The sequence below is a fragment of the Babylonia areolata genome, chromosome 18, assembly GCF_041734735.1.
Source record: "Babylonia areolata isolate BAREFJ2019XMU chromosome 18, ASM4173473v1, whole genome shotgun sequence".
In the NCBI taxonomy this organism is placed as follows: domain Eukaryota; kingdom Metazoa; phylum Mollusca; class Gastropoda; order Neogastropoda; family Buccinidae; genus Babylonia; species Babylonia areolata.
Window position 1 is genome coordinate 6,237,982 of NC_134893.1, and position 27,710 is coordinate 6,265,691.

At 40.3% G+C, this 27,710-nt stretch overlaps 1 protein-coding gene across 5 annotated transcripts; it reads right to left on the reverse strand.

Annotated features, from left to right (window-relative positions):
• Positions 1 to 339: 339 nt before the first annotated feature.
• Positions 340 to 27,454, reverse strand: LOC143292401 (serum paraoxonase/lactonase 3-like). Of its 5 annotated transcripts, none has more exons than XM_076602639.1 (10): positions 27,287 to 27,454; positions 23,809 to 23,892; positions 21,748 to 21,818; positions 19,481 to 19,536; positions 17,556 to 17,751; positions 15,504 to 15,636; positions 9,623 to 9,829; positions 5,213 to 5,294; positions 4,470 to 4,607; positions 340 to 2,275 (listed from the first exon to the last, which is right to left on the reverse strand). In XM_076602639.1, the coding sequence occupies exons 2-10, from the start codon at positions 23,886 to 23,888 to the stop codon at positions 2,105 to 2,107; spliced, it is 1,134 nt and encodes a 377-aa protein (XP_076458754.1). In that variant the 5' UTR covers positions 23,889 to 23,892; positions 27,287 to 27,454; the 3' UTR covers positions 340 to 2,104. The 5 variants fall into 5 exon arrangements, with proteins under 5 accessions (XP_076458754.1, XP_076458750.1, XP_076458755.1 ...); XM_076602635.1 differs by having other exon boundaries at positions 27,210 to 27,452; XM_076602640.1 differs by lacking the exon at positions 9,623 to 9,829 and adding an exon at positions 10,354 to 10,554 and having other exon boundaries at positions 27,210 to 27,442.
• Positions 27,455 to 27,710: the final 256 nt, after the last annotated feature.

Consider the following 27,710-nt stretch of genomic DNA (forward strand, 5'->3'; position numbering starts at 1 on the left):
ACCGAGGTCCCATGTGCAGCATGCACTTGGCGCACGTAAAATAACCCACGGCAACAAAAGGGTTGTTCCTGGCAAAAATCTGTAGAAAAATCCATTTTGATAGGAAAAACAAATAAAACTGCACGCAGGAAAAAATACAAAAAAATGAGTGGCGCTGTAGTATAGTGACACGCTCTCCCTGGGGAGAGCAACCCGAATTTCACACAGAGAAATCTGTTGTGATAAATACAAATGTCTATTGGACTGCCACTTTAGGCGATAAAGAAGAGGAAGTGATCATTTAAAATAATAGTGCACCTCCAGACATTCATTTCATTCGCAGCACAATATTTCTGAACTCCTTTTGTGACAAAAGTATTCATTCAACGTACAGCACAACAATGGTCATGGTGAAGCGTGCATTCTACAAGGAAATACAAATTTCATATGGCATCATCTGATGAATTAAAAACAAACCTTTCATCATTAAATGAATTCTCTCAAACCCTTCATTGAAATTGAGTACATAAAAACTTCGGGTTCTGAATCAATACAATGACTTCAGAAATTCCCTTAAAAGGACATGGTTTGCAGGGTCATGGGGATAAGGAGACTTGTATACAGATTTTAATGTCAACATGAACACAAAAAAATTCACTCTGCTTTTAGTATTTTAGTATTAAAACCAACTAGGCACAAAAATAAGCAGTCATTAAATGATAACTGGTGCTCATCTTGGTACTACTTAGTATCAAGAATAAGGACTTATTATCATCGGATAATGGTTTAGGTTCAGTGCAAAGCCATCAAAAAATACACAATACAGGTAAAATAAAGAACCATTTCATCATAAATTTGGGACTTGGACCACTGCAAGCAGAAAAATAACAGTTTATTGTGGTTAAGTATTGCAGGATTATATGTATCCAGTATCCACACATTCAACAAATCAGTATATGAATAAATTATTAATAGGGAACCAGTGGAATGCTTTTAAGTATTGAAACACTTCATTATTAAAAGAAAACTGCAGTACAAAGGAATTGCTATACACTGTAAACAAATCAATGTTTAAGATCATAGTATCATTAAATCAGAAAGAAAAATATGATTGATTATAAACTATTATGTATTAGATATTGATTATAAACTATTATGTATTAGATATGTCGAGAAACAAATATTTTTAACACAAATACAGAAATGAGAATTCTACCTGAAGAAAAAAGCATTTCACTATCCAAGAATATACACTGGTCATGGTCGAAATACATATTTTGGCGACAGTCATGCTCAGGCATCTCTATCCCACTCCAGCCAAATCCCACCACCACACACACACATCTGAAAACATCTACACATATTGTACTGGCTGGGCTGCAAGCTGTCTGAATTCCAGACAAAACAAAATGTTTGGATCACTGCTAATTTTGCAAACTTGTTATCTGGGATGCTTAAAGTTTACAGACAATTTTGTCTTTAACAGCACTCACAACACAACATAAATGACTTTCATACTATAGAGATGGTTCAGCTTAGCTGTATCTTCATCATGCATTAACCTCTTCAGTGCTCTGAGATGTATGTATACGTCCACTGAGATGCTTTGCTGTTTGCCCCAGGATGTACATATACATATTCATTTCAGGATTGTTCACTTCTTTATTAAAACTGATGTTCCTAAAAAGCCACTGAACAGAAAACTTGATAGGTCTACTTTCATAATCCACAAGAAGCAACAGCCGATCACACTGTATGGTAATCTAATTACTGGATGTTACTGTTAGTGCAGCTCTCATGATGCTTTGAAAATAGACAACGAAGCATAACCTGGCAAGAAACAGCAGCATATTGTAAAAACCCTGTGTGATTTTGGCTGTAAAAATACCTATAGTATAGAGGTAAATATTACTGAATCACCACTGGCTTCAGTGATGGGGCTTATCAAAATGTGTGGCATGTTATCAACCCACTCCTCTTTCAACAGAGGCATCCATTGCCTCCATATGCTGTGCATAAACTGAATATAACCTGGGTATTATCGAAATTCCCTGTTTTACTAAGACTACTGGAATTGAATTGCAAAGACATCCATTCATGGAGAAAACACAACCAGTCCGGTTCTCTACAAAGGAACATCAACATCACATGTAACAAGATTGTGGAAAATAGACCCAATTAACAGTTTGCGATTGTAGACTGTTGCAGATGTGGACGCAGAGATAAGCTCGCCATGGTCATAGAAGAGTTCCTGAACTGATGTGATGTTTCCATCCTGTACCTTTAATTGCAGCACCTGCAGTGAAAAAGAATAATGATGTAAAACAATACACCCCACACCCTATCTGAACAATATAAAAGAACAACAACAAAACCAGTATGGTTGCCTAATTGGTGGGGTAAAGATGCTCCTACTTCAAAGATTCAAGTGAATGTGTGAGTTGCAGCTTACAAATGAAGGAGAAGAAATAGGTGAAATCCATGCAAATGAATATATACACCATTCGGAGTACCAATATTCTCTCTCCCTGTCAGAACACAAGCAGTAACACATTATAAAAAAAATATGTACGGCAGGATGATATAAAATAGAAAAAGTAATACTAAACATACAAAAAAACAAACAAAAACCACACACAAAAAACCACACACACACACACACAAAAAACAACACAACCCCCCCCCCCCCCCAAAAAAAAAAAAAAAAAAAATTTAAGGGAGTATAACATTCAATAAAACGTTTGTCATTGCATAAGATCATTATAGTCACATTTAGAAGGGCCTTGAAAGCATGTACCATCCTGCCATGTTTAATCTCTACCTCTTGCAATTAGAAAATGTGAATGACAAGTTATGCATGGACAAATAAGAATATCCAGATTTTAACAGGCTATCGTAAAAAAATATGGAGATAGTAATGCAGTGTGCATGTGTGAGTACATGCATGCAAATGTGTGTATATATATGCGTGCGTGTGTGTGTCAGGTGAATATTTTTCTCCACCGTTATTTTACAAATTCACATAATCGTCCTGTATCAGTTGACGTACGTGCATTCATGTTTTAAGCTAGCCACATTGTGACTTTTGCAAGGGTTCTGTTGAATGTTCCCACTACTTACCTGTGAAGGAGAGGAGTCACCATGAGGGTTGTACGAATGTTCCCACTGCTTACCTGTGAAGGAGAGGGGTTACCATGAGGGTTGTACGAATGTTCTCACTGCTTACCTGTGAAGGAGAGGAGTCACCATGAGGGTTGTACGAATGTTCCCACTGTGAAGGAGAGGGGTTACCATGAGGGTTGAACGAATGTTGTCACTGTTTACCTGTGAAGGAGAGGGGTCACCATGAGGGTTGTACGAATGTTCCCACTGCTTACCTGTGAAGGAGAGGGGTTACCATGAGGGTTGTACGAATGTTGTCACTGTTTACCTGTGAAGGAGAAGGGTCACCATGAGGGTTGTACGCATGTTCTCACTGTGAAGGAGAGGGGTTACCATGAGGGTTGTACGCATGTTGTCACTGTTTACCTGTGAAGGAGAGGGGTTACCATGAGGGTTGTACGAATGTTCTCACTGTGAAGGAGAGGGGTTACCATGAGGGTTGTACGAATGTTCTCACTGTGAAGGAGAGGAGTCACCATGAGGGTTGTATGAATGTTGTCACTGTTTACCTGTGAAGGAGAGGGGTTACCATGAGGGTTGTATGAATGTTGTCACTGTTTACCTGTGAAGGAGAGGGGTTACCATGAGGGTTGTACGAATGTTCTCACTGTGAAGGAGAGGGGTTACCATGAGGGTTGTACGAATGTTCTCACTGTGAAGGAGAGGGGTTACCATGAGGGTTGTACGAATGTTGTCACTGTTTACCTGTGAAGGAGAGGGGTTACCATGAGGGTTGTATGAATGTTGTCACTGTTTACCTGTGAAGGAGAGGAGTCACCATGAGGGTTGTACGAATGTTGTCACTGTTTACCTGTGAAGGAGAGGGGTTACCATGAGGGTTGTACGAATGTTGTCACTGTTTACCTGTGAAGGGGTTACCATGAGGGTTGTACGAATGTTCTCACTGTGAAGGACAGGGGTTACCATGAGGGTTGTACGAATGTTGTCACTGTTTACCTGTGAAGGAGAGGAGTCACCATGAGGGTTGTACGATTGTTGTCACTGTTCACCTGTGAAGGAGAGGAGTCACCATGAGGGTTGTACGAATGTTGTCACTGTTTACCTGTGAAGGAGAGGGGTTACCATGAGGGTTGTACGAATGTTGTCACTGCTTACCTGTGAAGGAGAGGGGTTACCATGAGGGTTGTACGAATGTTCTCACAACTTACCTGTGAAGGAGAGGGGTTACCATGAGGGTTGTACGAATGTTGTCACTGCTTACCTGTGAAGGAGAGGGGTTACCATGAGGGTTGTACGAATGTTGTCACTGCTTACCTGTGAAGGAGAGGGGTTACCATGAGGGTTGTACGAATGTTCTCACTGCTTACCTGTGAAGGAGAAGGGTTACCCATAGGGCTGTCCAGGTGCACCAAGATCTTGTGACCGATGGGATGACAGCCTGCGTACAGGTCCCCTGTCTTGTGGTCCACCTGGATGTTGTCAGGAAAGGTGTGTAGCGGGAAGATCTGGTGGAACACAGTGACCGTGAACAACTCCACCCAGCTTCCACAGCAAAGTCATTCCAGAAATATAAACCAGAAATCCCTGGTGATCCACTTACATTTTAATGAAGAGGGGTATGAGGTGGAGCTGGTGCACAACATCAGTGTTCAATGTAACAGTTTCAAGTCAAACTATATCTGATCACACTCCTGTTTTTTTCTTCTCATAATTAAAAAAAAAAAAGAAGAAGAAAAAAAAAAAAAGATTTCATTCCTTGATTTCAGCCGGCTGAAAACAACACTCTGAAACAGTCAGTGAGAATGATCACACAAGGCTCTGCAGATTATGGTTTTCTTTTCTTGCTGGCCAAGTGAGAAAACATCTTCCTGTGCAATCTCAATTTTGAGACAAATATGTCCTCGTATGTACCCAGCAGCTACACCAATACCAGTATCTTTAGGTTTCTGATGACCAAATGATATCGTCAGCATTCATACAGTATGGCATGAACCCTCTCTCCAAAGGCTGACATATGAAATCTTACCTGTTGCAATCTCAATGAGATGTTTCAACATTCAAACAGAATGACATAAGCCCTCCCTCCCAAGGTTGACATGTAAGATGTTACCTGTTGCAATCTGAGCGAATTGTCTGGGTTCCTCCTGTACACCCTGATTTCACGCCCCAAAGCTGCTGCCACGTAGATGTATCTGCAGGAAGAGAAAAAAAACATAACAGGGAGGGCTTATAGTTTCTGTTTATAAAAGTGCACATTTATTTGATTTCTTTAACCAGTTCAGTGCCTGTAAGACATCAGCTGACATCCTGCATAAAGTGTTGCCATTGTGCCTATGAGATGTCTACTGATAATAAGCATATGTTCCGATTTGTCCTTGCCCGGATTTTGGTTCCATGGACATAAAAGAATGAACGATTAGTTTGATGTGTCTGGACTATAAAAATACTATTTAATGAGTATGTCAGGTAGAAGACCCCTTTCTTCTCGACAATGATTTGCTAACTGGATCATGTGGAATGTGCGTGGAAAGGGAGTTGCTTCATATGCAAGAAAAGGCGCTGAAAATTTTTTCCAGTAAAGAAAGTGGTCCCAGTCAGCAGATTTACATGAGTTTGCAAGCTGTGCTTATGACTATGGATAGCTACAACCTTCTTGGAGAAGGTTCTCTCTTGTCTGATGATATGTTTGAACGCAAAGGGGAGTGACAATGACAGTGACAAAGCTGCTAACCTATTTGATTCTAATTCAGTCTAGCCAGTCAGCCAACGTTTTTGAGCAGGTAACTATGACTGACAGATTATGTGCAGAGAGTGTTCGAAGAGGAAGAGTAGAGGGAGAGGAGTGATGAAAGATGATAGGTCGAATGCCAACCAGAGGGTGTGGAAGTTGGCATGGCAGTTTGACATCAGAGAACTGTTAATTTCAATGCATACTGTCAGAAATAGACAACTGCCAGTGCTCCACGATTTTCATGAAACACGATTGAAAGTGCACTGAATGTGAAATGTGCTTTAAGGGGGGACACGGCAGTGCTAAAGAGATCAAAATGAAGATTTTTCATGTTTTGGGTTTTTGATGGATTTTGATTCTGGAACATCTCTATATCATATGCATAAGTTTTCCACTGTAAAGATATCTTTAACAATAAAAAAACAACAACAGCCAATAAAGATTGCTTGCTGAATCACGAAAGTGTTTATTTTGTTCAATTTCAATGCAAGTAGTCAAGTTTCTGGTCTTGACAACATACCTTAGACTTGCTCAATGATGAGTAAACCTACAACCATGAGACTTTGAATGATTGTTTTATGACATGTTATTGAAGTTTTGTCACGAGTATGTATGAAAATATTCTCTGTGTTTTAATTCATAGCAGTTCCAATCTTTTTACCCATTGTAAATTTTGAGGATTTCACAATACCCAAAATTTCAAAAATTCATAAAAATTACAATAATTGAAGAATCAACTCAATCTCACGTGAAAATGCGGATAATGTCATTGTGTATCAAGTCCACAAAGCAAAACATGTCTGCATGCACCACATGGACCACAAACCTGATTTCTTTGATACATTGTTTGGTGGCCATTTTGATTTGTTTCCATAGCAACGGGTATTCACAGAAATCTAAGAACACTTTTTTTTGTGATCCACAAATGGTGATACACATAGCAGGCAAAAAAAGAGATATATAGTCGGAGAGAAAAAAAGTCATTATTTGACTGTAGTGTCTAGCCTTAAGTTTTTAACACTTTTTGTCACTGAACCTGATGGTTGACTCATTTGAAGAGGAGGCAGATAAGATGTATAGCAGACACTTCAATTGGCACAGGTGCAAAGTGGAGGGAGCGAGTGTCATCAAAGAACTTCACCCTCTAACTGGGGGAAGCTCTTAGCTGTCAAAAAGACTGACTGCTCAGTTTCTGAGAATAGTGACTTTTTATGTTGACAGTACCCATGTTTGCCATTGTTGGGACAGTCATACACTTACATGTACACAAGTTGTGATTTGTTTTCATAAATATTTTTATGTTAGTAATTACGATGTAACAATTATTATTGCAATGTTTTTAAAGCGATGTGAAATGCTTTTATTTGAAAACATATGTTTCGTGTGCTGATTATCTGGTTGTGTTTTGCCGCACCTGATGCAATTTATCTTTTATGAGATAAGAAAGTTATTCTTATTATTATAATCAATGTGCAATATAGTAGGCTCTGCTCATGATTATATACAAATTAATGTTTATTAATTCTTTGTTTTTACATTTAAACTATTACCTGCAATGTGTGGAATGAATGCATGAAACAGTGCATGTGATATTTTTACATTTGTGTATTCGTTATATTCCTCATAGCTGGAGTTTTTTTTTTCTTTTTTCTTTTTTTTTTCCAGTTCTGGTCTCCATATTGCTTACCTGTCTGTGTTGTGATAATGCACCTGACCAAATTTCTTTAGGTGGAGATAATAAAGTTATTCTTATCTTATCTTATCTTTGTACTTGTAATTTTCTTTATGGATGCCATTTTGTGGAGGTGGAAATAGACTTTTTTGTTGCACAGAAATCATTATCACCACTTTCAAATGCCCGACCAGTTATCTTCAAGCAAACTACTGGGGGAAAAAAGCCCGGATTCAGAATCTACATTCATTTTCCTTCACGAAACGTTTACGTTCTTCCTGTATCTACCATAGTTTTTGTACTCGAAATTTTCAAAATTTAATACCGCTAATCCTCAAAATTCCCTTAAATTTCCTGGTAAGGGGAGCACTTTATATATATATATATATATATATATATATATATATATATATCATATATATGTTTTTTTGTTTTGTTTTTTTTAACAAAATCATCTGGCACTGAACTGGTTTAGTTATTTAATTTTTGGTATTGTTTTATAGTATCTGAGCAATAATCAATTACAGATCCTTTCACACACACACACACACACACACACACACACATATATATATATATATATATATATATATATATAATAACAGTGAATGATAAAAATAAAAATGTTCTCTGCTATTACAGTACCACATGCAAAGAATGTATAATACTGCTGGTCTCTAGTATTACATTGTGATGTACAAAGAATGCATTTCTTTTGAGTGTTGGTCTTAATATAACATTATGATATAAATTATAAATAATGAGTGAGACTGTTGGTAAAGTATTGCATTTTCATCTGCAAACAAATGTAAAAGTTAATGGGATACAAACTGTTCACAGAAGCTGCATCTGTTGAAACATTACAATTACATTGATCTATGACTTGCACTTTATAATCATTAGCATTACAAATTATACAGAATACCTGTCAATGTAAATGATCATCTGACCAATAATGGTTTCTTGTATTACACTCTGAACAATTTACAAAGGTTGTTAGGTGTCAACAAACATAACTCCTTTGATCCATGAATCATTCCTCTGATATCATCCTGCAAAAAATGTACAGAAATGGGGTCTCTCAGAATAAAAAGCAACATCACTTTGACACAGGACAATATCACCTCAAGTCAAAACTCCATGAACAATGAAGCAAAAGAACTGATCAAAACGCAGCACAGGATAACACCCATCAAATCATGACACACTCCATGCTGAAACAAATGTCAAGTAATCAAAGCACATGCAGTAAACACGGTGGTAAACACTATGAATTACAAGATACTAGGTAAGTTATCTTAATTAAGAACCCAGAAGTGGTTCACAACAGGTTTCATGAATATTTGTAATGAAACCTAACATAGACCAACACTGGATTCTTACAACAACTATCTTCAATATCCATGCAGTAATGAAATTTCACAGTTAAGACTGATCCACTAATGCCTAATCCTACATTATGTGGCAAACTTGGGCATGCAGTGTAGAAATACTGAGGCAAGCAAAGGCAAATATTCAGGCAGAAACACAACACATGCAGAAATCAACAAACCAAAGCACAAAAGAACAGGGTTTTTTTTTTTTTTACAACAGTCTGCAGAAATGAACGGAAGGAGAACACTGGGTGAAATCTTAAAACAGTAAAAGCACATGCTGAAATCAAGAGGTTTAAAGGATAAAACAACAAAATACCAAACAAAACACTATGTAAAACATCAAAACCTTAAAATACCTCAAAGAAGCAGCAAAAACAGCACCACAAATTGAAACCAGTCATTTCAAACAAAAGCAAGACAGGAAAAGATCCAACTTCATGCAGCATTACAATTCAAATTCACCTGGGTGTATCCAACAAGAAACTCTAAAACCTTTCAACAAACACCAAAAAACCTGAAAGCTGCTCAAGAAAACAAACAAATGATACAAAAACTGTAACCCAGCTATTAAGGAACAAAGCAGAATGGGCACAATACCAGTTCATGCATCCAAGTAAACAAACATATGATACAAAACTGTAACCTGAGTGATTTGGGAACAAAACAGAATGGGCACAATACCAGTTCATGCATCCACTGCAGAGTGGGGCAGGGCAGGACAACAGCTACGGGGGGACTCACTGCTGATCCCCGACAACAGAAGTGGCCAGGCCACAGGCACCCATCAGGCCTATGGCCACCTCCTGGCACAGGCTATGCTCACAGAACACCAGGCTGGCCCAGGGCAGCAGCCCCAACACCTCCACCACCATCCGCCCCCAGCTGTGCTCGCTGAACATGTTGCTGACATAAAAACTGCTGCCGCTCACTGCCACCACATCACTGACGCTGCAACCCATCCATTCATCCATCCATGTGGCTGGGCTCATTTGTGTCAGAGCATCGCACTTGTTAGTACAGGACTGTGTCCATCATAAGCTGCACAACATGTCCCGCTTGGATGCCAACAAACACAACGGCACAGCTACCCACTGAAAAAGACTAGTTCACTGCATCAAATTCAGTTGTTTTTTGTGTGTGGTATTTTTCTTTCTGTTCTGCAGTTTCAAAATAGTGTGACAGATCATGTTCAGTTCTTGGTAATTCAGAATGTGAAATAACAATGCTGTACTTTTAGTGCATTTTCTTTACTGAACACTGGTGCCGGAGGAAGGATTTTAGAAGACCTGACATCTAGCGGTGGCTGCTTGCAATGTGCAACATGCAGTGTATAAATGCCACCAAAGCAGAAAATGTTGTGCAGGCTGTGCTACAATCTACAGCCACAATGCGCTTAATATAACAGGCTCAGTAATTTCCCCACCACTGTCCCAAAATCTGCATGACTTACCATACATCTCTCCGTATCTTACCTCCCATCTGAGGACATGGCTATGCCATTGGCAGACAGAATACCATCGGCCACTGTCCTGTAGTCTTTGCCATCATAGTACACCACATTGGTCCACGCAAGCTCCAGAAAGATTTCTAGCAGGCGTCCAGTTTTGGAGGAGTGGTAATGATAGTTGGTGAAATAGAAACTGTTTTCTCCTGTGTGATGAATGTTGTTCACTCTGAAAGGAGCAGCACAGGTCAGGACTAACATGCTCTGGGTTTAAAGGTTAAAGGTCCCATAGCAATTTATGGTCATCAGGGAAGTGCTTTCATATCCACTGTGCCTAAGGCTTGGCACAGGAAGGCGGGGCCTAATCCTCTCCCTCCACTGCTTCAGCCTTCCCCAACTGAAGTCAGGTACCAGTTCACACCTGGGTGGAGTGAGGTAAATCAGAGTAAAGTGTCCTTCTCAAAGACACAACACCATGCCAGAAACAGGGCCTCAAACCCTGGTCAGTGGTTAATTATCTAACACCAGTCAGGACTACCATGGGGACTGGCATTAATTATCTAACACCAGTCAGGACTACCACGGGGATTGGAGTTAATTACTTAGCACCAGTCAGGACTACCACAGGGACTGGAATTAATTATCTAGCACCAGTCAGGACTACCACGGGGGTTGGAGTTAATTATCTAACACCAGTCAGGACTACCACGGGGACTGGAGTTAATTATCTAGCACCAGTCAGGACTACCACAGGGACTGGAGTTAATTATCTAGCACCAGTCAGGACTACCACGGGGACTGGAGTTAATTATCTAGCACCAGTCAGGACTACCACGGGGACTGGAGTTAATTATCTAGCACCAGTCAGGACTACCACGGGGACTGGAGTTAATTATCTAGTACCAGTCAGGACTACCATTGGGACTGGCATTAATTATCTAACACCAGTCAGGACTACCACGGGGACTGGAGTTAATTATCTAGCACCAGTCAGGACTACCATGAGGATTGGAGTTAATTATCTAGCACCAGTCAGGACTACCATGGGGATTGGAGTTAATTATCTAGCACCAGTCAGGACTGCAGTGCTATGTATAGGGATTGGAGTTAATTACTTAGCACCAGTCAGGACTACCATGGGGACTGGAGTTAATTATCTAGCACCAGTCAGGACTACCATGGGGACTGGCATTAATTATCTAACACCAGTCAGGACTACCACGGGGACTGGCATTAATTATCTAACACCAGTCAGGACTACCACGGGGACTGGAGTTAATTATCTAGCACCAGTCAGGACTACCACGGGGACTGGAGTTAATTATCTAGCACCAGTCAGGACTACCATGGGGATTGGAGTTAATTATCTAGCACCAGTCAGGACTACCATGGGGATTGGAGTTAATTATCTAGCACCAGTCAGGACTACCATGAGGATTGGAGTTAATTATCTAGCACCAGTCAGGACTACCATGGGGATTGGAGTTAATTACTTAGCACCAGTCAGGACTGCAGTGCTATATATAGGGATTGGAGTTAAAAGTATAACTCTAGTCCAGACTATCATGCACTGTAGACTGACAACTGGGAGGATATGGGTTTGAACCCAGTCACAGTAGGTCTTTTTTGGCACATGTCCAGCTCTTATTCCGAGCTGAGTGTGGTACAGGCTAAAATGGGAGGATTGCAACCAGTGTTGAAGGTCATCCACTTCACGGATGCATCTTTGGGAATGTTGCTAAAATGTCCTGACCAATACTACAGGTGTCCATAACTCTCAGCCTGGTTGATGCCCGATATATTATGCGCACAGCCTTGTTGAAGCAGTCCTGCACTTAAATGGAACCCAAAAGAAGCCTCATCAGTCATCACCCCCATCATTATTCATCATCACTGAAATATTGAAAACAAAACGTCCAAAATTTTATGAAAAAAAAAAAAAAAGACTGAGTGTTTCCTCCACTTTCAAACGAACAAGAAATAACCCAACAGCTTACATACATTATGAAACTGAAGGAGGAGAAATGTCAGACATCCATTGTGTAATTTCCAACCACTACAGTAAACTACCTTATCATTCTGTGGCCTTTCATGCCCTGCTCTCATGGTGACCTCAGTTTCAATCCCCCTCCACTTCTGGTGGTCTCCACGCTGAAGGAGATGTTCACTCAGTCTGGCTCTGTGACTAAGTGATTACTGTCATCAGTCGGGGGTTTATTTAGTAGGCGGTGTCCTGTGTATGTTGAATCAGAACAGGCACTACTGAACACCACTGAAAAGACTAAGAAGCAGTGCAGAGTCTCCTCTGGTGTGCGGCCCCCTGGCGACCTAATATTTGTATATATTTGTATTTCTTTTTATCACAACAGATTTCTCTGTGTGAAATTCAGGCTGCTCTACCCAGGGAGAGTGCGTCACTACCTTATTTTTTTTTTATTATTTAAAAAAAAAATTTTTTTTCCTGTGTGCAGTTTTATTTGTTTTTCCTATCGAAGTGGATTTTTCTACAGAATTTTGCCAGGAACAACCCTTTTGTTGCCGTGGGTTCTTTTACATTCACTAAGTGCATGCTGCACACAGGACCTCGGTTTATCATCTCAACCGAATGACTAGCGTCCAGACCACCACTCAAGGTCTAGTGGAGAGGGAGAAAATATTGGTGGCTGAGCCATGATTCGAACCAGTGTGCTCAGATTCTTTCGTTTCCTAGGTGGACGCGTTACCTCTAGGCTATCACTCCACTAACATCAATAGCTCATAATATCATCTAATATCAATAGCTCCTTATCTATAACTGTGGACTGCCAGTGCTGGGACTATGACAGATGAACCAGGGTGTGGCTGTGTGTGTGACCCAGAATAAACAACATGGGAGTAATGCCACTGAAGTGGTGCAGATAATGGGGTAGCAAAAACAACAACAAAACAACAACAACAAAAAAACCCACAACAAACAAACACAAAAAACCCCCAGTAACCTGACTTATAGCTATGTCACACTGAAATAATAGTTTTCTTCTGGACACTTACCCAGCAAAATACTGTGAAGGTTTCACAATCCCATCTGATAATCCACAGATAATAGGAGCAACAGGTAATTAGATGCCATCAGAAATATTTTAGAATTTTCTGAGCTATTCTCCTTCCTCTTCTTTTGCATTTGTGGGCTGTAACTCCCACATTCACTCACATGCACAAGTGGACATTTACGCAAATGATTCACCCCACCATGAAGGCAGCCACACTCCTGTCTTGGGGACAGTGCATGTTGGCAATGTTTTTCCCATAACCCACCTAACACTGACATGCATTGCTGGATCTTGATGAATGAGTCAGTGTGGTGAAGTGCAGTTCGTACAGTTTGTATGCTTTTAATTCAAGTGGTGTGGGTGGTTTTGTTGAACAGAAGTAATTCAAGTGGTGTGAATGGTTTTGTTGAAGAGGTAATTCAAGTGGTGTGAATGGTTTTGTTGAAGAGGTAATTCAAGTGGTGTGAATGGTTTTGTTGAACAGAGGTAATTCAAGTGGTGTGAATGGTTTTGTTGAACAGAAGTAATTCAAGTGGTCTGAATGGTTTTGTTGAACAGAGGTAATTCAAGTGGTGTGAATGGTTTTGTTGAACAGAAGTAATTCAAGTGGTGTGAATGGTTTTGTTGAACAGAGGTAATTCAAGTGGTGTGAATGGTTTTGTTGAACAGAGGTAATTCAAGTGGTGTGAATGGTTTTGTTGAACAGAGATAATTCAAGTGGTCTGAATGGTTTTGTTGAACAGAGGTAATTCAAGTGGTGTGAATGGTTTTGTTGAACAGAAGTAATTCAAGTGGTGTGAATGGTTTTGTTGAACAGAGGTAATTCAAGTGGTGTGAATGGTTTTGTTGAACAGAGGTAATTCAAGTGGTGTGAATGGTTTTGTTGAACAGAGGTAATTCAAGTGGTGTGAATGGTTTTGTTGAACACAAGTAATTCAAGTGGTGTGAATGGTTTTGTTGAACAGAGGTAATTCAAGTGGTGTGAATGGTTTTGTTGAACAGAAGTAATTCAAGTGGTGTGAATGGTTTTGTTGAACAGAAGTAATTCAAGTGGTGTGAATGGTTTTGTTGAACAGAAGTAATTCAAGTGGTGTGAATGGTTTTGTTGAACAGAGGTAATTCAAGTGGTGTGAATGGTTTTGTTGAACAGAGGTAATTCAAGTGGTGTGAATGGTTTTGTTGAACAGAGGTAATTCAAGTGGTGTGAATGGTTTTGTTGAACAGAAGTAATGCAGTCCCAAGAAGAAGAATGGACGTACTGAGAACAGACAGAATTTAGAGGTCAGCATGTCAGCCACCATTTTTTCTTTGGACAACACAGAATGGTGAGTGACATGCTGGCCTCCAGAGATGCCAACCCCTGTCAAGTGTTTGTGGGAACAATCAAGAAATTTAGTAGGAACACTCAGTCTCTGAGCCACATCAGCAAATGTACATTTTATCTACAAGCTTTATCCACCGGGTACAGACACTGTTCAACTGAGATGCAACTTGATTTAGCCACATTTTCTCTTGTTTGGGCAAATGTTTGAGCTGATTGGTCCACTCAATGCTGTTTCAATGTAAACATGCATGCAATTAACTGAGCATCATCATGTGAGACCAAGGTTGGTAGTGACTGCCCTGGCCTTGTGATCAATAGGCCTAGAGCACCTGGGTAATGTTATGACAGGTAAACATGTGACCATGCTATGTAGTTGAAAATGAACTTGTCAGAACAATTGTGACATTGGTGTAATATCGGAACAAACTGCGATTGAGTAAAACAAAATACGACAAAATTATAACAGTTGGCATCTCAGGACCTCTAGGTTCAGTCTTTTTTCAGTGAGGTCACAGCCCTTCATTGACGAGTGTACTAGTCAGTAGCATTCAAGGGGTTAACATGTGTTTGATCTTTGAAATGCGTATACACATGAAGGGATTCAGGCCCTGGAAGTCTGCATGTATTGTGACCACAGAGATGAGAAAAGTCCCAATCATTAATCCACCAGGTGCTGCAGCCAGGACTTGAACCCAGGACCCTCTGACTAAAAGTCCAACATTGTGACCACATTCAGTTCTGAACTTAAAAGTCCGCACATGAATTCTGACTTTCTGAACATGAACTAAGGAAAATTTAGGCTCAGGCACAACAAGGTGGACTCACACTTTCAAGGCCTCCCCGGAGTAGTAGGAATGATGGTTCAGCTCCAGCTTGTCCGGGTCGAAGATGAACTTTTCAATCCTGTCAGCCACGGGCTGTTCATGGGGGTGGTTCACCACAAACACCACATGGTGACCTGCAAACAGTCCGCACCATTGTGTTACTTGTGCTTGGTAACTAGATTCCACATGCACCATGTTATGGCTTCAATGAAAATTATATCTATCTGTATATATCTCTATCTACATATATATATATTTAAAGATAAAGATTTTTTTTTTTTTTTTGAAAAGCAGAACTGTGGAGTTGTAAATTTCCAGATCTACAGGAAATCAAACGGAAGCAATCACAGATGGTTAGGCGTATTACAAACTGGGGACCTGAGAATACGATAAGGTACTACTGGATATCTGCTTTAACCACTGAACGTGATACACCTGAATACATTTTGGATGGAGACTGGGCGCATGAAGAGTTGTGTATTAGACAATGTGTGGAATCGCCTACAGTTCTAGTCCCAAAGCCCCCATTCTGTAATGTTTTATGGGTAATAAAGCAATCTTTAAGGTCGATAAACATATTTGTAATACCAGTCATAAGATGAAAGAACAAGAGAGGCAAGGCCTTCAAGACTCACTTGTGATACACTTTAAAAAAAAAAAAAAAAAATCCAAGCTTTTTTATGTACTGAGTATAATTTCAAAATGTAATGTTTAAGATGAGAAAGATCAGTTTAAAGCAAATGAATTCCCCTAGCACAGGGTAATTTACCTTTTTTACTATCTGCACCAAAACGTTTGCAAAATAAATAAAACTTCCATGCTTAGCAAAAGAAGTTCCTGTTTGAACAAAAAATGATAATAATGACTGCTCTTGTTGTTGGGTCAGAATATCAGATCAAAGTGCCAAGTTTAGAGAATACAAAAAATATAAATATAACAGTAAATGCAGTTTGCATATAATTAGGCTTCATTATTTATTTTTTTGTGCCCATCCCAGAGGTGCAATATTGTTTTAAACAAGATGACTGGAAAGAACTGAATTTTTCTTATTTTTATGCCTAATTTGGTGTCAACTGACAAAGTATTTGCAGAGAAAATGTCAATGTTAAAGTTTACCACGGACACACAGACAACCGAACACCAGGTTAAAACATAGACTCACTTTGTTTACATAAGTGAGTCAAAAAGGTGTACTGTTCTCTTCTGAAAACAGACTTTAGGGGGAAATATGAAACAAATACAAACTATGCAACTTACGCATACAGCATTAAACTAGTTTTGACAAAGGTACAGGCTTATCAATTAAAACTGATATACAAGGTTTATGCAGGTTTATGCAGGTAAGATTCATATCAATGACTAATACATTCTGGTAAATCATAATGTTCAAGCAGGTAATATTCAAATGAATTAATAATAAATTCCAATAAACAATTTTTATACTGGAAAGATTCATTTAAAAAACTAAGGGCCAGAAACATTTTATATCAGTCTGAGGACAGATGGCAGTAATTCCTTGGAAATGTAGATTCAGTCACAATGAAGGTGTTAACGATGATAACGGTAATGATGAAGATTCAGTCACAATGAAGGTGTTAACTATGATAATGGTAATGATGAAGATTCAGTCACAATGAAGGTGTTAACGATGATAACGGTAATGATGAAGCTCCAGTCACAATGAAGGTGTTAACTATGATAATGGTAATGATGAAGATTCAGTCACAATGAAGGTGTTAACTATGATAACGGTAATGATGAAGATTCAGTCACAATGAAGGTGTTAACGATGATAACGGGAATGATGAAGATTCAGTCACAATGAAGGTGTTAACGATGATAACGGTAATGATGAAGCTCCAGTCACAATGAAGGTGTTAACTATGATAATGGTAATGATGAAGATTCAGTCACAATGAAGGTGTTAACGATGATAACGGGAATGATGAAGATTCAGTCACAATGAAGGTGTTAACGATGATAACGGGAATGATGAAGATTCAGTCACAATGAAGGTGTTAACGATGATAACGGGAATGATGAAGATAGTAACCTGCTTTCTTGTCCTCCCAAACGCTGATCCCATGGGGATGAAAAGTGTCCGCATTGAACTTTTCAGTGGATGCTATCTTCAACTCCTTCACACCTTCATTCACCTTCTTGAAGTCAAACAGGTAAATACGTCCTTTGATCTTGTGTTGGCGAAAATGTTCATCAATACTTGGCCCCATGCACTGTTCACGAAACCCCTGTGAACACGAGAGGAAAAAGGACTTTATGTGTGCGTGCGTGTGTGTATGCGCGTGTGCGTGCATGCGTGTGTGCATGTGTGTGTGTACTCATCTATGTGCATTCCCAATTTCACTGTTTTCGGAACCCCGCATCTTTTAAAAAAGAAAAAAAAGAAAAGAAAAAGAAACTGTGGGGAGACAGGGATAGGAAGAAAGTGGTGACTGGAGAGAGGGCAGACAGTATAAAATATGTGGTGCTTTAAGAGAAATAATAATTCACATGTTCTCAGTATGACCTATGCAGCAAGCAGGGTTCATGCTCATGATGAAAACACACAAGACTTGCACCCTTCTTCATATTCACTCTTCCTCAGTGGGTGTACTTCATGCGTCTCTCTGACACAACAGAAAATATGCATCAGTTAATTCAAAATTTTCAGCACACGGCACAGACACTATCGCCAGAAATCAATATATTTCACAGGAAGGCAGGGAACTTATCTGATCTCTCAGTAATTCTATATATTTCACAGGGAGGGTGGGAAACTATCTGGAATGCTTGCTGTCTTGCTTCAACAGGTTTCCATACTTGTGCAGAATGTCTGTTCAACATGAAGATGGTGGCAGAATGGGTAAGACACTTAACTGTGCTTGCTGTCTTGCTTCAACAGGTTTCCATACTTGTGCAGAATGTCTATTCAACATGAGGATGGTGGCAGAATGGTTAAGACACTTAACTGTGCTTGTTGTCTTATTTCAGCAGGTTTCCATACTTGTGCAGAATGTCTATTCAACATGAGGATGGTGGCAGAATGGTTAAGACACTTAACTGTGCTTGTTGTCTTATTTCAGCAGGTTTCCATACTTGTGCAGAATGTCTATTCAACATGAGGATGGTGGCAGAATGGTTAAGACACTTAACTGTGCTTGTTGTCTTATTTCAGCAGGTTTCCATACTTGTGCAGAATGTCTATTCAACATGAGGATGGTGGCAGAATGGTTAAGACACTTAACTGTGCTTGTTGTCTTGTTTCAACAGGTTTCCATACTTGTGCAGAATGTCTATTCAACATGAGGATGGTGGCAGAATGGTTAAGACACTTAACTGTGCTTGCTGTCTTGCTTCAACAGGTTTCCATACTTGTGCAGAATGTCTATTCAACATGAGGATGGTGGCAGAATGGTTAAGACACTTAACTGTGCTTGCTGTCTTGCTTCAACAGGTTTCCATACTTGTGCAGAATGTCTATTCAACATGAGGATGGTGGCAGAATGGTTAAGACACTTAACTGCAAATAAAGTGTCCAGGCGGGTCTGGGTTCAAATCCCGGACTTGCCCTTTCTCCACTGTTTGATTGGAAAATCAAACTGAGCGTCTCGTCATTTGAATGAGACAACAAGCTGAGGTCGTGTGTGCATGACACACTAGGTGGACTGAGAAAGAACCCATGGCAAGACAAGTGTTGTCCTCTGGCAAATTCTGCAGGAGAAATCCACTCTGGCAGGTACACAAATATATATGTATGCACTCAAGGCCTGACTCATCAAGTTCGGTTATGCTACTGGTCAAGCATCTGCTTGGCAGATGTGGTGTGGCATATATGGATTGTCTGAAAACAGAAGCGCTTTCTAAAAAAAACTGAAACTTATTCAACACATAAAGTGATTAGCACCGAAATCTAGCACACCAGGACTTTTTAAAAAAAAAAAAGGTTGGTTGGAGAATTGGTGGGGAGTGAATACTGACCGAACTGATGAAGGTCAGCCCATCTGGCAGGGTGTAGAAGTCTTCACTCCCAGGCTCTGCACACAGAAACATCTTAAATCTGTTGAGTTCAATTTGGTATTATCTTTTAAGAGTTCAGTTTGGTATTATCTTTTAACTTCTCCTGGTGCAAGGAGGACTGATTGATTGATAGATATGGATACTTATATAGCGCCTATCCTCGGTTGGAGACCAAGCTCAATGTGCTTTACAAACACAGGGTCATTTACACAACTGGCTGCCTACCTGGGTAGAGCCGACTGACGGCTGCCATTGGGCGCTCATCATTCATTTCCTGTGTCGTTCAATCATATTTCAGGCACGCACACATACACACTTAGACAAACATGTAACATTTAACATTTTATGTGCATGACTGTTTTTGTTTATTTACCCCACCATGTAGGCAGCCATACTCCATTTTTGGGGGTGTGCATGCTGGGTATGTTCTTGTTTCCATAACCCACCGAACGCTGACATGGATTACAGGATCTTTAACATGCATATTTGATCTTCTGCGTGCATATACACATGAAGTGGGTTCAGGCACTGGCAGGTCTGCACATATGCTGACTTGGGAGATCAGAAAAATCTCCACCCTTCACCCACCAGCACCACCAAGATTCCAACCCGGGACCCTCAGATTGAAAGTCCAACACTTTAACCACTCAGCTATTGCGTCTGTCAACAACAAGGATTCCAACTTGTAATATGTTATCAGAATCAGAATCACTTGATTATCCCAGATGGAGAAATTAAGAGTGGTGAAGTCTGTGACACATGCATGACTGTTGTCTCTCAGTCTCAATCAAGACGTGCCTGTGCAGCTATCAGTGCACACAGGGGTGGCTCTGCAGGCCCAGTCTGGACTTGCAGTCATGAATACACAGTGCAATGGAAGTCTGCTGATGATGCAGGCCAGGGCAGAGGTATGTATATACAGAGACACATGTATAGATACATGTCATTATGATGTTGTGTTATTGTGGCTTAAACGCTACAGCTGAAAAGAAAAAAAAAAAACAACTTGGGAGAGGAAACCAGGTATGAGTACAGTCACAGTCATGCACATAAACCTAAAACTTATCCGTTTCTGGTGATGACAGACCATTTTTTTCGCCCGACGATAAAAATAAAAATAACCTAAATAGAAACATAATCACGAATAATGCACAAAACCATATACAAAAACAGAAAAACAGGCATAACAACCTCTGGCAAGTTATGTGCCTAATGTGCTAAAAATACCACGTATAAGAAAAATGCCCAATTACTAAGTTCAGAAAAAGCGACAAAATATTCAATGTTTTCTTGGAAAAAAAAAAAAAAAAGCACAAAAAGCAGGTAAATGGGCCATCATGGAAGGGAAGAGAGACAGAGAGAAAGCAAAAGACAGGAAAGAAAGACAGGAGAGCAGGCAGACAGAGAAAGGGAGGGGGTGGGGGTCACACAAGATGGGAAGTGGGTTTGCTGGGCACAGGCAGCAGGGGTGGTGATGCACATATCACACAAGATGGGAAGTGGGTTTGCTGGGCACAGGCAGCAGGGGTGGTGATGCACATATCACACAAGATGGGAAGTGGGTTTGCTGGGCACAGGCAGCAGGGGTGGTGATGCACAGAAAGATACAAAGCAACATACCTAATCAGAATAACAGAAAATAAATGTAATTTTTCTTGAAGAATGTCTCCAAATCTCCGACCACTGAGGTTTATCTACCCCTACAATAATGAGAGACAAAGAATCTAATTTCATCTTCAAGCAGGTCTCCAAATCACCTAAATATTTCAAACACCTTTTTAACCCATGAAGCTAAGAATAATTATTAGTAATCCAGCCAGCTCAGGTCCAATGCCCAACAGTTGAGTTGGCAATGTGCAATGTGTTAACAACATGAAGGAAAGAAAAAGAAAAGGGATATCAAACTAACCAATAGCACAGTTGTTTAAGGCAGTTGTTCTCTGCATTACAGCAACAAATGGCGCAGGTGATCAGTTTGTTTTGTTTCTGGCTGGGAATGTAGTCCTTTAATTTTATTCTGCTGATTTAGTGAGGTTCGTTACATACATTGTCTTAAACCCCATGCAATAAAACTTTACATGTCCATCTGATTTCAATTGACACTGGTATGATGATTAACACTGACTCTTGAATCATCTAAAATAAACCAACACATTTCAACATTCTTGCGTTAAAAAAAAAAAAAAAAAAAAAAAAAAAAAAATCTAACTATATTGACGATAACTTACGAATGTTTTCCACTTTCTTGCATGGTCCTGGATAGTGTTTAAAGAAGTGTGAAAACATTCCCACATGTACCCTGAAACAGACAAACACAGATCAACAGACATCCAGTCAGGTTGACAAAAAGATTATCATGATAATTTTACACGGACATTTATACCTTGACTGCCATGACTGAACAGAATTACACTCGTTTAGATTTGCATGTGCAAAAATCTCTCTCATGCAGAGTTACACACACAATTACTGAACCTGCATTGTATGTTTTTTCCATACCAAATGAACTTTCCATGAAAAATTTTGGTCCATGAACATGGACTTTTCTAAGAAATGAAGCCAGACAAATAAATATCCACAGAAAGAAACATTAAGCAACATATTAGTTATTATTAATATCATTATCATCATTATCATAACTGTGGTGTATACAGGACTTACATCAGAGAGACAAGACAACACAAGACAAGACAGAATGCTTTATTTCAAAGGATAATAGACTAGCACTCCTCTTCACTAAAAAAAAAAGTCACCTGTGCTGGTCAGGCAACCAGGCTAATGTCGGAACGACCCTCTTCTCCCATAAGGACGCACACCGACAGAGAAGCCTGCCTGCCTACTCATCCTTTGGTCTGACGGGAGACTCCATCAACAGACTAGCACCAGTGTGCTTTTTATTTCATTTTAATCTTTTCACATCCAGTACCCTGCCTTAAATAGGGTCTACACAATACTGCATAATAAAGGTTTAAACATTATGGTTATATAATTGATAAAAAAACAAACAAACACAAGAAACATACACATGTATAAGAACATAAAAATAATGTTGAGAGAGAAAGGAGAAAGGTAAAAGGCAAGGGGAGAAAGAGCAGTGGAGCATGGCATGGATAAACGAGCTAACTGACATACATTTTTTTTTAAAACAGGTATACTGTATATCATCTAGTAAGAGAGAGAGAGAGTGGGGGTACACGAATATGAATGGTTTATTCAGCAAAGGCCTTTTGCCCCTTGTGAATGGGTGTGTACACACATCTGTTGTTTTTTCTTTCCCAAAAATTATCATGTCAGCGCGGTTTCACTTACTTGGAGTGGGGGAGCAAGGGAGAGAGAGAGAGAGGGGTGGGTGGGGTGGAGGAGGTGTGGGAGGGGCGAAAGGGGCAAGGGAGATATAAAAACGCACTGACAAAGAAAAAAAGGACAAAGGAATGGAAATCCATCTGTGTGACTGCAATAACTTCCAGGTCAGGTGACGGAAACGCAATACTTGAACCCCCACCCCCACCCCCCCCACACACAATTGAGAGCTAGATGTCAAAAAGCAGATGTGCTTCTCCACTACCCTCATGAAATAAAAATTCATTTCATTGCATTACACACACACACACACACACACACACACAGACATACATACACACACACTCACACACACAGAGGAACACAAACACACACACACACACACACAGAGGAACACACACACATACACACACAGACATACATACACACACACACACACACAGACATACACACACACACTCACTAAACAAGCTCAGTACACAATGCCTTGTATTGTTCAACCTGAACAGTAAGTCTAAGCCTAGTGCAAACAAACGCAGCAGTCTCAGGTTCCTTCCTACCCCCCCTCCTTTCAATGTTTGGCTGAGTAGTAAAAGAACCTAGGTGTGGGTGTTAGGAATATTCTTCTTACTGTGTGTGTGTGTGTGTGTGTGTGTGTGTGTGTGTGTGTGAGAGAGAGAGAGAGAGAGAGAGAGAGATTGTCTGTGACTGCGTTTTTGTGTGTCTATGTGGATAAAGCAACTGAACCGGAATGTACAAATTATGGGGCCGCCATACACACACACACACACACAAAACCACACTCACACACAAGCACACATACACACAACCCCCCCCCTGCCCCCCCCCACACACACAAAACCACACTAACACACACGCATATACACACAACCCCCCCCCCCCCCCCCCCCCCGCCACCCTCCCGCACCCCCCCCCCCCACACACACACAAACACCCCCGTGCCCCCCAAACCCCACACATGCACTTACATAAATCGTGCAACATGCTGAGCAGTGACGGCCAGCAGACTGACCACCACAATCTTCACACATGTCCCTCGACTCAGCATGATTCTGAAACGAAAAGAACACAGCAAAACAATACACTTGATTCACAGTCAGCCCTCCACACCTCCCCCAAGGATAAAAGAAAATCTGAAATCAAAACAAACAAAAGAAAGCAACACGGAAACAGATACACACACACACACACACACACACACACAATCCATCTGTCTTTTAATATCATACAAAATGCAAAAACAAGGAAATTTTCCACCCCTGCCGGAGTCTGCACTACTTGGGTCACGGTTAAGTATGTGTAATCAAAACTATTTTACATGGCCAATATTTCTTCATGAAAACCATTGACAGATAGATAGATAGATAGATAGACAGACAGATATATAGATAGATCGACAGATAGAAAGATAGATAGACAGACAGACAGACAGACAGATATATATATATTAATCTTAACAGAAACACTCATTCTGGAAATTTTCTTGACTACCAAACAGACAAGCAAATAAATAACTTATTATTTTCAGTTGATAGGTGTCAAGTGACAATTGTGGGGACATATTCTTATGATCATTTCTTTTTTGGGTGGAATAAGGTTGCAACGATGATGTTTGCAGCTCAGGCAGTCTTAAACATTGAATGAGCAATCTATATTATTTCCTTTTACTGCTGGACTGCAATGGGGTTGAAATATGAACAGTGGGTGAAAACAATGCCAGGGTTTATGTGAAGATCAGGCATCTGTTTTTATTTTTATTTTATTATTTATTTTTATTGTTTTGTTTTTTACAGCAGATGTGGTATAGTGTATAGGGATCAGTCTGCGTGCAATGACACCTGTCTTGAAACTGAAACAGGTGAAATAGACTGTACATGAATAAGAAAGCAAATAAAACTGCAGGCAGAAAATATTACCCCCCAAAATGGGAGGAGCTGTCAGTGTAGCGATGCGTTCTACCTAGGGTGAGCAGCCCAAATTTCACACAGAGAAATTTGTTGTGACATAAAGAATAATACAAATTTATACAAATACATTGCCAGAGATTAATTTAAATATTTTAACGACCTATTAAATTGGCTATTACTCTGAATAACAATAAATTTGATCAGGGCTTGGATCTTGACCATTACACCTTCTGACCCATCCCCTTCACTTCAGTCCACCCATGAAATGCTGTCATTGCTGTTTCCTACTGGTGTCTGATGCTGGCAGCAGCATTTTAGCCTGGTTTAAAAAGAAAGATGACACAGAAATAATGTTAGGTTAACTGTTGCAAATGAATGGATTTCAAGCAAGCTCAAGCACAAATGCACACATACTCACATGCACACACACAAAGTGACAAACACAGACACATACTATGTGACATACCCAGATAAAAAAAAAAGTGTGTTCAAGTTCAGTTTAACATCTATTCATATCATGTGCATGTTCTTGGGCATGCTCTTGATGATGATGATGATGATGATGATGTGGATACTTACATAGCGCCTTTCTTCAGTCAGAGACCACGCTCAAAGCGCTTTACAAACATTTGCACAACAGGCTGCCAGCCTGGGTAGAGCCAACTGACAGCTACCTCTGGGCTTTTTCACTCATTTTCTGTGTCATTCTGTCAGGTTTCAGCCATGCAAACACACACAGATGTCTGATCTTCAGATAAACCCAACAATCTGATCAGGCATCGAAAGCCTGCACTAGGTTTGTGCAAAACAGTGACATAAAAATGGCAACTAAAAAAAATGATTAATAAAAAGAAAGTAAAAATGCACACACTGACACCAATGTGCACACAGAGACTTACACATATAACGCATCAGTGGGCAGGGCAAAGCATGCACATACGTATACAAACACCACACACCTGCTCTCACAATCCACGCAGAGACTCACGTAAACAACCCCCTCCACTAACCCCTCTCCCTTACCAAAAGCAATCCATAAACTTGGATAGAGCCTTTTCATCGCATAAAAAGGATTTATTCTTATCAGTGTCTCTGATTACTGTTGTGTACATGTTTTATAAGCGCGTGAGTGCATAACTTGATTGCATTCGCTATCAAGACGCGAAAAAAACGTGCGTGCAAACGAAAGCAAGATTGTGGAGAGTTCAACGAGGCTCTTGTTGTGCATGGGATGTGACCATGCATACAGTAGGGAAAAAAAAGATGTATGATACATGATCATCCAGTCTGTTTTCCATTCACAACTAAGATTTCCCGACCAAAACCCATACCAACCTGTCACACTATTCTGTAGCCTTGGAACACGTAACAACACGGGTTGGACAGGTTTTGCTATTTTAGTGTCGATCGAAGTTCAAAGCCTTGTCGGTCAGATGCTATGCACACAGCAAGAAAAGCTTTATGAGTGGAGCCCACTTGCTTACACGGCGGGTAGTTTTTCAGAGTTGCAGCAGTTGTGGCAGTGGTAGTGGTGGAAATGGTTTTGTTGTCCCAGATAAGGACATTGTAAAACAGACTTCTGCAGTGAGCAGCCAAAATATACGCCACCAGTTAGCTTCCATTATTAATTCATAAATTCATATTCTGGCATTCATAATGTATTAGTTCATAATTAATTCATTCGGGGAAAATAATCATGATAAAGGCTTCAGTTTGTCTGTGGACGGAGAAGTTGGAAATTTTGTTTTAAAGCATTGTCAGCCATGGCCGCATTGGGACGATTGCAAAAAAAAAAAAAAAAAAAAAAAAAGTAAATTTTCAGTTGTGTCAGCTGAGTCACCAGCTACACACACACACACACACACACACACACACACACACACACACCACACATTATATGTATGTATGTATGTATGCATCTCTCTCTCTCTCTCTCTCTCTCTCTCTCTCTCTCTCTCTCGTGTTTTCGACCAAATTCTCGTACAGTACTTAACTCTTCATGATCAGTGTTAATCGTCGTGCATTGCTCAGCTATGTCAGTGATCACCGACTGCCACACGGCGCAATATGGGTATTGACTCATGAGCACTGATGTAGATCCATCATTTGTAGCAGGCGTGTCAGTGTTATCTTTTCCATAAGTCTGACTGGGAAGCACAATTTACTTGATCAGTACGATATAATTCTGTCGTCAATTGATGATAAACAGTAATCAGGGTTTAGGTCAGTTCTTCAGTGCCTACTCAGTAAGCCCATAGATACAGCCGTATAGGCTACTTACTTTGAGAATTGTAATTCACGAATTTGGACACCCACAGACACGCATTGTTACTGCAAGTACAAAGCCGCAGGTCAGGTTTCACATTCACATCAGTGCAAAACCTCCCAGTGAAATAGCGGGTAATGAAACATGCACAGCTGCAATGAAGAAATCACTGTAAAGAAATTACACACATACATACCCCCGGCTTATCTTTATCTAGTCGCATATACTGGGACATACGCCCTTTCGTACAGATCCGTTATTGTCAGTTGTCACCTTCAGCGGCGTCACCTCACCCGGCAGCTATGGCACAGTGAACGTAGCTCGCGACACGTCAAGTTAAAATTGGACCACACTGTGTGCATGCCTTCCCCCCGGCCCGGCCACTCACTCCGCACTTCGAATTCTGTGCATACGTGTTATGCAGACTTATCATAACGTGTCAGCGTATGCACTCAACTAAACTCAACTCAACAGTATACGGCTGTATCAGTCGACGGGCGCAATAGCCGAGTGGTTAAAGCGTTGGACTTTCAGTGTGAGGGTCCCGGATTCGAATCTCGGTAGCCTAACGGCGCCTGGTGGGTAAAGGCCTGGTGGGTAAAGGGTGGAGATTTTTACGATCTCCCAGGTCAACATATGTGCAGACCTGCTAGTGCCTGAACCCCCTTCGTGTGTATATGCACCCAGAAAATCAAAT